General features: G+C 59.7%; 1 protein-coding gene across 2 annotated transcripts in view; it reads left to right on the top strand.

The window, feature by feature from the left end:
• The window catches only part of LOC128380336 (multidrug resistance-associated protein 1-like), a 41,498-nt gene extending 33,203 nt beyond the window's left edge, over positions 1–8,295 (top strand). For both annotated transcript variants that reach the window (XM_053340123.1, XM_053340122.1), the window contains exons 23-30: positions 157–356; positions 1,088–1,214; positions 1,757–1,858; positions 1,941–2,087; positions 2,197–2,355; positions 2,613–2,779; positions 7,445–7,639; positions 8,112–8,295. In XM_053340123.1, coding sequence (XP_053196098.1) covers positions 157–356; positions 1,088–1,214; positions 1,757–1,858; positions 1,941–2,087; positions 2,197–2,355; positions 2,613–2,779; positions 7,445–7,639; positions 8,112–8,223 — 1,209 coding nt within the window. In that variant the 3' untranslated portion in view covers positions 8,224–8,295. The remainder of the gene's footprint in view (positions 1–156; positions 357–1,087; positions 1,215–1,756; positions 1,859–1,940; positions 2,088–2,196; positions 2,356–2,612; positions 2,780–7,444; positions 7,640–8,111) is intronic.
• Positions 8,296–10,280: the final 1,985 nt, after the last annotated feature.

The raw sequence follows: 10,280 nt of genomic DNA, 5'->3' as shown, positions 1-10,280 counted from the left end.
GCCGTGTCTGACGGGTCAGGGTCCGTCGGGCCGGGTCTGACGGGTCAGGGTCCGGTGGGCTCGGCCGGGTCTGACGGGTCAGGGTCCGGTGGGCCGGGTCTGACGGGTCAGGGTCCGGTGGGCCGGGTCTAACGCCGTGATGTTTCTGCTCGGCAGGGGTTCTACGTGGCGTCGTCGTGCCAGCTGCGGCGCCTGGAGGCGGTGAGCCGCTCGCCGATCTACTCTCACTTCAACGAGACGCTGCAGGGCGCCGGCGTGATCCGAGCCTTCGGGGAGCAGAACCGCTTCACGCTGCTCGCCGACCGGCGCATCGACGCCAACCAGGAGGCCTACTTCCCCCGCTTCGTCGCCACCAGGTTAGAACACATCCAGACCTGAGACCCTGACCCGCTGCAGGGTTGGGGTCTCGGTTGGTACTGGTTACCGAGACCCTGACCCGCTGCAGGGTTGGGGTCTCGGTTGGTACTGGTTACCGAGACCCTGACCCGCTGCAGGGTTGGGGTCTCGGTTGGTACTGGTTACCGAGACCCTGACCCGCTGCAGGGTTAGGGTCTCGGTTGGTACTGGTTACTGAGACCCTGACCCGCTGGAGGGTTAGGGTCTCGGTTGGTACTGGTTACTGAGACCCTGACCCGCTGCAGGGTTAGGGTTACTGAGACCCTGACCCGCTGCAGGGTTAGGGTCACTGAGACCCTGACCCGCTGCAGGGTTAGGGTTACTGAGACCCTGACCCGCTGCAGGGTTGGGGTCTCGGTTGCTACTGGTTACTGAGACCCTGACCCGCTGCAGGGTTGGGTTCTCGGTTGGTACTGGTTACTGAGACCCTGACCCGCTGCAGGGTTGGGGTCTCGGTTGGTACTGGTTACTGAGACCCTGACCCGCTGCAGGGTTGGGGTCTCGGTTGGTACTGGTTACTGAGACCCTGACCCGCTGCAGGGTTGGGGTCTCGGTTGGTACTGGTTACTGAGACCCTGACCCGCTGCAGGGTTGGGGTCTCGGTTGCTACTGGTTACTGAGACCCTGACCCGCTGCAGGGTTGGGGTCTCGGTTGGTACTGGTTACTGAGACCCTGACCCGCTGTCTGCAGGTGGCTCGCCGTGAATCTGGAGTTCTTGGGGAACCTGCTGGTTCTGGCTGCTGCGGTCCTGGCGGTGCGAAGTCGAGATCAGCTGAGTCCGGGCATCGTGGGTCTGGCAGTGACCCACTCTCTGCAGGTCCAACACACTTCATACTGAGATGTTCCTCAGGGTCAGGGTCAGGGGTTAGGAGGGTTAGGGGTCAGGGGTCAGGAGGGTCAGGGGTCAGGAGGGTTAGGGGTCAGGAGGGTTAGGGGTCAGGGGTCAGGAGGGTCAGGGGTTAGGGGTTAGGGGTCAGGGGTCAGGAGGGTTAGTGGTCAGGGGTTAGGGGTCAGGGGTCAGGAGGGTTAGTGGTCAGGGGTTAGGGGTCAGGGGTCAGGGGTTAGGGTTCAGGGTCAGGGGGGTTAGGGGTCAGGGGTTAGGAGGATTAGGGGTCAGGGGTTAGGGGGATTAGGGGTCAGGGGTTAGGGGTTAGGGGTCAGGGGTCAGGAGGGTTAGGGGTCAGGGGTTAGGGTTCAGGGTCAGGGGGGTTAGGGGTTAGGGGTCAGGGGTCAGGAGGGTCAGGGGTTAGGGGTTAGGGGTCAGGGGTCAGGAGGGTCAGGAGGGTTAGGGTTCAGGGTCAGGGGGGTTAGGGGTTAGGTGTGGTCCAAAGAACCAAAGAACCAAACCCGTGTTTGCAGGTGACGGGGATCCTGAGCTGGATCGTGCGGTCCTGGACCGACGTGGAGAACAACATTGTGTCGGTGGAGCGGGTCAAGGAGTACGCCGAGACCCCCAAAGAGGTGCAGGTCTACATCTACTCAGTCTGAAGCGGTTCTCCCCTGCAGGTCTAACCCGAACTCCTGTACCCCTCTTTGTCTTCAGGCGGCCTGGACGCTTCCCGCCGGCCTGCTGCCCCCCGACTGGCCCACCACCGGAACCATCCAGTTTGAGGACTATGGACTGCAGTACCGTAAAGGTCTGGACTGGGCCTTGAAGGGAATCTCCATCAGCATCCAGGACAAAGAGAAGGTCCTGGTCCTGGTCTCACGCAGACCCTAACCCTTTATAAAGTCAGCTGCTTCCTGTGGGTGAGAGGAACTTCCTGTTCATAATAAGCTGCTTCCTGTTGGACCTGCAGGTGGGCATCGTGGGCCGGACCGGAGCGGGGAAGTCCTCCTTGGCTCTGGGACTGTTCCGGATCCTGGAGGCGGCGAAGGGCCGGATCTGCATCGACGGAGTCGACATCGCTCAGATCGGCCTTCACGAGCTCCGCTCTCGGATCACCATCATCCCTCAGGTGAGTCGCCACGCCGCGTCCCTCAGGTGAGTCGCTGCGGGTCATCGTCCCTCAGGTGAGTCGCTGCGGGTCATCGTCCCTCAGGTGAGTCGCCGCGGGTCATCGTCCCTCAGGTGAGTCGCCGCGGGTCATCGTCCCTCAGGTGAGTCGCCGCGGGTCATCGTCCCTCAGGTGAGTCGCCGCGGGTCGGTGGGTCGTCGTCCCTGCGGGTGCAGGTTCAGGGAGCGGCAGCGTGACCTCTGACCTTTGCTCCGCAGGACCCGGTGCTGTTCTCGGGGTCTCTGAGGATGAACCTGGACCCCTTCGACACGTGTTCGGATGAGGATCTGTGGCGAGCGCTGCGGCTCGCTCACCTGGACGCCTTCGTGTCGGCGCTGCCACAGAAACTCGACCACGAGTGCTGCGAGGGAGGAGAGAACCTGAGGTGAGTCAGCTGTTACCTGGCTGTTGCCATGACGACAGTGTTACCTGGCTGTTGCCGTGACGACAGTTTGTTCATACAAACTAAATGTTATTATTATAACACTGATTCGCACATAGAAAAGTCTTAAATAATCATGATTGACTCACAACCTGACCCTGACCCTGACCCTGACCCCTGACCCTGAGGACCCCTAACCCCTGACCCTGACCCCTGACCCCTGACCCTGAGGACCCCTAACCCCTGACCCTGACCCCTGACCCTGAGGACCCCTAACCCTGACCCTGACGACCCCTGACCCCTGACCCTGACCCTAACCCTGGCTGAGGTGAATATATAGCACATGCTCTGGTTAGGGTCCCAGCTGGAGCAACCTAACCCCGACCCTGACCCCTGACCCCGACCCCTGACCCCTGACCCCTGACCCTGACCCCTGACCCTGACCCCTGACCCCGACCCTGGCTCTGGTAAGGGTTATTAATACTGATGTTATGTTGTAGATCAGTCATTCCCAACCTGTGGGCCGCGGCCCCCTGGTGGGCCGCGAAGGTATTGCAAGTGGGCCGTCAAATCATTTTCAAAATAGTATGATTTTTGTGGGAGGAAAAATAAAATAAAATAAAAAGGTAATTATTTAAAAATAAAATAATACAAGAATAATAATGTTAAAACATAATTACTTTTAAATTGTTTAAATTCTCTATGCCCTTGTGTTATTGTCTCTGTTCACTTGAGAGAACATTGTGCTGTGGTTCCTGTGGGCAGTGTTCCTGTACCCCCTCTGTACCCCCCTCTGTACCCCCTCTGTACCCCCCTCTGTACCCCCCTCTGTACCCCCTCTGTACCCCCCTCTGTACCCCCCTCTGTACCCCCCTCTGTACCCCCCTCTGTACCCCCCTCTGTACCCCCTCTGTACCCCCTCTGTACCCCCTCTGTACCCCCCTCTGTACCCCCTCTGTACCCCCCTCTGTACCCCCTCTGTACCCCCTCTGTACCCCCTCTGTACCCCCTCTGTACCCCCCTCTGTACCCCCTCTGTACCCCCCTCTGTACCCCCTCTGTACATTCAGCAGCGTGATGTTAAATATATTGATCACTTGCTCGGTTTCATTAGAAGTTGCTAGCAGCTAGTTAACCACTTCGCTTTTGGCTTTGGGTTAGGCTTCATAACACAACCTGCTCCTCCCTTCATAACACAACCTGCTCCTCCCTTCATAACACAACCTGCTCCTCCCTTCATAACACAACCTGCTCCTCCCTTCATAACACAACCTGCTCCTCCCTTCATAACACAACCTGCTCCTCCCTTCATACCACAACCTGCTCCTCCCTTCATACCACAACCTGCTCCTCCCTTCATAACACAACCTGCTCCTCCCTTCATAACACAACCTGCTCCTCCCTTCATAACACAACCTGCTCCTCCCTTCATACACAACCTGCTCCTCCCTTCATAACACAACCTGCTCCTCCCTTCATACCACAACCTGCTCCTCCCTTCATAACACAACCTGCTCCTCCCTTCATACCACAACCTGCTCCTCCCATCATACACAACCTGCTCCTCCCTTCATACACCTCCTGCTCCTCCCTTCATACACAACCTGCTCCTCCCTTCATACACAACCTGCTCCTCCCATCATACACAACCTGCTCCTCCCTTCATACACCTCCTGCTCCTCCCTTCATACACCTCCTGCTCCTCCCTTCATAACACAACCTGCTCCTCCCTTCATAACACAACCTGCTCCTCCCTTCATAACACAACCTGCTCCTCCCTTCATAACACAACCTGCTCCTCCCTTCATAACACAACCTGCTCCTCCCTTCATAACACAACCTGCTCCTCCCTTCATAACACAACCTGCTCCTCCCTTCATAACACAACCTGCTCCTCCCTTCATAACACAACCTGCTCCTCCCTTCATAACACAACCTGCTCCTCCCTTCATAACACAACCTGCTCCTCCCTTCATAACACAACCTGCTCCTCCCTTCATAACACAACCTGCTCCTCCCTTCATAACACAACCTGCTCCTCCCTTCATAACACAACCTGCTCCTCCCTTCATAACACAACCTGCTCCTCCCTTCATAACACAACCTGCTCCTCCCTTCATAACACAACCTGCTCCTCCCTTCATAACACAACCTGCTCCTCCCTTCATAACACAACCTGCTCCTCCCTTCATAAGCTACTGAAGTAGGGAGGATAAAAGCAGACTCTCCCGGACGTCCCGTGAATCTCCCGCATATTGATAGCGGCTCCTTGACGCCGCAAATGAGACATAAATCTCCCGGTATCTGGAGCGAGCAACAGCGCGCACTGGAAAGTCCCCTGACCCTGACGACCCCTGACCCTGACGACCCCTGACCCTGACGACCCCTGACCCTGACGACCCCTGACCCTGACGACCCCTGACCCTGACGACCCCTGACCCTGACGACCCCTGACCCTGGCTAGGAGCAAGCAAAGCAACAGCGCGCACTGGAAAGTGTGCTGCATCCTGCCGAGGTCGGCATGAAGCGCGAGTGCGCACGTCTGCACGTGCACAGAAACCGATCATTTTCTATCTGTTACGTCATATCAATGACATAATGTGACTGTGTGGATCATTAACCTTGCTGCAGTGTGCTCCCGCGGGGGGGGGGGGTACCTGTAGGGGGGGGGGGGGGGGTACCTGTAGGGGGGGGGGGGGGGGGTACCTGTAGGGGGGGGGGGGGGGGTACCTGTAGGGGGGGGGGGGTACCCGCTCCCGTTCTAGTTAGTGAACTATCAGCTTCTACCTGCTCAGACCTCAGTCAGCAGCCCTGAGACCTCCACCCTCCCGACCCCATAGAGACCTCCACCCTCCCGACCCCCCATAGAGACCTCCACCCTCCCGACCCCCCATAGAGACCTCCACCCTCCCGACCCCCCATAGAGACCTCCACCCTCCCGACCCCCATAGAGACCTCCACCCTCCCGACCCCCATAGAGACCTCCACCCTCCCGAACCCCCATAGAGACCTCCACCCTCCCGACCCCCCATAGAGACCTCCACCCTCCCGACCCCCATAGAGACCTCCACCCTCCCGACCCCCATAGAGACCTCCACCCTCCCGACCCCCATAGAGACCTCCACCCTCCCGACCCCCATAGAGACCTCCACCCTCCCGACCCCATAGAGACCTCCACCCTCCCGACCCCCCATAGAGACCTCCACCCTCCCGACCCCCCATAGAGACCTCCACCCTCCCGACCCCCATAGAGACCTCCACCCTCCCGACCCCCATAGAGACCTCCACCCTCCCGAACCCCCATAGAGACCTCCACCCTCCCGACCCCCCATAGAGACCTCCACCCTCCCGACCCCCATAGAGACCTCCACCCTCCCGACCCCCATAGAGACCTCCACCCTCCCGAACCCCCATAGAGACCTCCACCCTCCCGACCCCCCATAGAGACCTCCACCCTCCCGACCCCCATAGAGACCTCCACCCTCCCGACCCCCATAGAGACCTCCACCCTCCCGACCCCCATAGAGACCTCCACCCTCCCGACCCCCATAGAGACCTCCACCCTCCCGACCCCATAGAGACCTCCACCCTCCCGACCCCCATAGAGACCTCCACCCTCCCTACCCCCATAGAGACCTCCACCCTCCCGACCCCATAGAGACCTCCACCCTCCCGACCCCCATAGAGACCTCCACCCTCCCGACCCCCATAGAGACCTCCACCCTCCCGACCCCCCATAGAGACCTCCACCCTCCCGACCCCCATAGAGACCTCCACCCTCCCGACCCCCATAGAGACCTCCACCCTCCCGACCCCCATAGAGACCTCCACCCTCCCGACCCCATAGAGACCTCCACCCTCCCGACCCCCCATAGAGACCTCCACCCTCCCTACCCCATAGAGACCTCCACCCTCCCGACCCCATAGAGACCTCCACCCTCCCGACCCCATAGAGACCTCCACCCTCCCGACCCCATAGAGACCTCCACCCTCCCGACCCCCCATAGAGACCTCCACCCTCCCTACCCCATAGAGACCTCCACCCTCCCGACCCCCCATAGAGACCTCCACCCTCCCTACCCCATAGAGACCTCCACCCTCCCGACCCCATAGAGACCTCCACCCTCCCGACCCCATAGAGACCTCCACCCTCCCGACCCCCATAGAGACCTCCACCCTCCCGACCCCCATAGAGACCTCCACCCTCCCGACCCCATAGAGACCTCCACCCTCCCGACCCCCCATAGAGACCTCCACCCTCCCTACCCCATAGAGACCTCCACCCTCCCGACCCCATAGAGACCTCCACCCTCCCGACCCCATAGAGACCTCCACCCTCCCGACCCCATAGAGACCTCCACCCTCCCGACCCCCCATAGAGACCTCCACCCTCCCTACCCCATAGAGACCTCCACCCTCCCGACCCCCCATAGAGACCTCCACCCTCCCTACCCCATAGAGACCTCCACCCTCCCGACCCCATAGAGACCTCCACCCTCCCGACCCCATAGAGACCTCCACCCTCCCGACCCCCATAGAGACCTCCACCCTCCCGACCCCCATAGAGACCTCCACCCTCCCGACCCCCCATAGAGACCTCCAAACCTTTACATGATATCTGTATCTACATAATTTACTGCCCCCCCCCCCTCCCCCCCCCCCCCCCCAGTGTGGGCCAGAGGCAGCTGCTGTGCCTGGCCCGGGCCCTGCTGAGGAAGACCAGGATTCTGGTTCTGGATGAGGCGACGGCGGCGGTGGACGTGGAGCTGGACCAGCTGATCCAGACCACCATCCGGACCCAGTTCCAGGATTCTACGGTTCTGACCATCGCCCACCGGATCCCCACGGTCCTGGACTACCACAGGTACCCCCCCCCCACAGGTACCCCCCCCCTCACACGGTCCTGGACTATAACAGGTACCCCCCCCCCCCACACAGGTACCCCCCCCCCCACACACACGGTCCTGGACTACCACAGGTACCCCCCCCCTCACACGGTCCTGGACTACCACAGGTACCCCCCCCCCCCCCCACAGGTACCCCCCCCCCCACACACACGGTCCTGGACTACCACAGGTACCCCCCCCCCCCCCCCACAGGTACCCCCCCCCTCACACGGTCCTGGACTACCACAGGTACCCCCCCCCCCCCCCACAGGTACCCCCCCCCCCACACACACGGTCCTGGACTACCACAGGTACCCCCCCCCTCCCCCACAGGTACCCCCCGCCCCACGGTCCTGGACTACCACAGGTACCCCCCCCCTCCCCCACAGGTACCCCCCCCCCCCCAGTCCTAGTCTAACACCCCCCCCCCCCCCCCTCTTCTGGTTCCAGGGTCATGGTGATGGATCGGGGGTCTCTGGTGGAACTGGACTCTCCGGCCGTTCTGGTTCAACAGCCGCAAAGTGTCTTCTATCAGATCTGCCTCCAAGCCGGACTCCTGTAGACCCTGACCCGGAGCCCCCTGACCCGGACTCCTGTAGACCCTGACCCGGAGCACCCTGACCCGGACTCCTGTAGACCCTGACCCGGAGCACCCTGACCCGGACTCCTGTAGACCCTGACCCGGAGCACCCTGACCCGGACTCCTGTAGACCCTGACCCGGAGCACCCTGACCCGGACTCCTGTAGACCCTGACCCGGAGCACCCTGACCCGGACTCCTGAAGACCCTGACCCGGAGCACCCTGACCCGGACTCCTGTAGACCCTGACCCGGAGCCCCCTGACCCGGAGCACCCTGACCCGGACTCCTGTAGACCCTGACCCGGAGCCCCCTGACCCGGACTCCTGTAGACCCTGACCCGGAGCTCAGGGTTAGGGTCTGTGTTTCAGCTGCGGTTGTTTTAAAGCTTTATAAATAAAGTTTAGGATCATTAATAATCATTATATTAAATATGATTAATTATAATTACATATATAATATATAATATATAATGTATAATATATTATATATTATATATAATATATAATATATAATATATAATATATAATATATAATATATAATATAATGGGTTAGGGTTAATATAATATATAATGATTATTAATGATTAAACATGTTATTATATATATAATATATTAAACATGTTGGGGTTGGGGGGGTTTATCGTTCATTAAAACAAATGTTCTTCAAACAATGACGTCTGTTTCATTCCTCCACCCTAACCTCCACCCTGACCCCCCCATAGAGACCTCCACCCTAACCCCCCATAGAGACCTCCACCCTGACCCTGACCCCCCATAGAGACCTCCACCCTGACCCCCCCATAGAGACCTCCACCCTAACCTCCACCCTAACCCCCCATAGAGACCTCCACCCTAACCTCCACCCTAACCCCCCATAGAGACCTCCACCCTAACCTCCACCCTAACCCCCCATAGAGACCTCCACCCTAACCCCCCATAGAGACCTCCACCCTAACCCCCCATAGAGACCTCCACCCTAACCCTGACCCCCCCATAGAGACCTCCACCCTAACCCCCCATAGAGACCTCCACCCTAACCCTGACCCCCCCATAGAGACCTCCACCCTAACCTCCACCCTAACCCCCCATAGAGACCTCCACCCTAACCTCCACCCTAACCCCCCATAGAGACCTCCACCCTAACCCTGACCCCCCATAGAGACCTCCACCCTAACCCCCCATAGAGACCTCCACCCTAACCCCCCATAGAGACCCCCACCCTAACCCCCCCCATAGAGACCTCCACCCTAACCCCCCATAGAGACCTCCACCCTAACCCTGACCCCCCCATAGAGACCTCCACCCTGACCCCCCATAGAGACCTCCACCCTAACCCTGACCCCCCCATAGAGACCTCCACCCTAACCCCCCATAGAAACCCCCACCCTAACCCCCCCCATAGAGACCTCCACCCTAACCCCCCATAGAGACCTCCACCCTAACCCTGACCCCCCCATAGAGACCTCCACCCTAACCTCCACCCTAACCCCCCATAGAGACCTCCACCCTAACCTCCACCCTAACCCCCCATAGAGACCTCCACCCTAACCCTGACCCCCCATAGAGACCTCCACCCTAACCCCCCATAGAGACCTCCACCCTAACCCTGACCCCCCATAGAGACCTCCACCCTAACCCCCCATAGAGACCTCCACCCTAACCTCCACCCTAACCCCCCATAGAGACCTCCACCCTAACCTCCACCCTAACCCCCCATAGAGACCTCCACCCTAACCCTGACCCCCCATAGAGACCTCCACCCTAACCCCCCATAGAGACCTCCACCCTGACCCTGACCCCCCATAGAGACCTCCACCCTAACCCTGACCCCCCCATAGAGACCTCCACCCTAACCCTGACCCCCCATAGAGACCTCCACCCTAACCCTGACCCCCCATAGAGACCTCCACCCTAACCCTGACCCCCCCATAGAGACCTCCACCCTAACCCCCCATAGAGACCTCCACCCTGACCCTGACCCCCCATAGAGACCTCCACCCTAACCCTGACCCCCCCATAGAGACCTCCACCCTAACCC

The sequence above is a fragment of the Scomber japonicus genome, chromosome 19, assembly GCF_027409825.1.
Source record: "Scomber japonicus isolate fScoJap1 chromosome 19, fScoJap1.pri, whole genome shotgun sequence".
Lineage (NCBI taxonomy): Eukaryota > Metazoa > Chordata > Actinopteri > Scombriformes > Scombridae > Scomber > Scomber japonicus.
The sequence above is the reverse complement of the archived record's forward strand: the minus strand, read 5'-3'. Positions and strand labels throughout refer to the sequence as shown.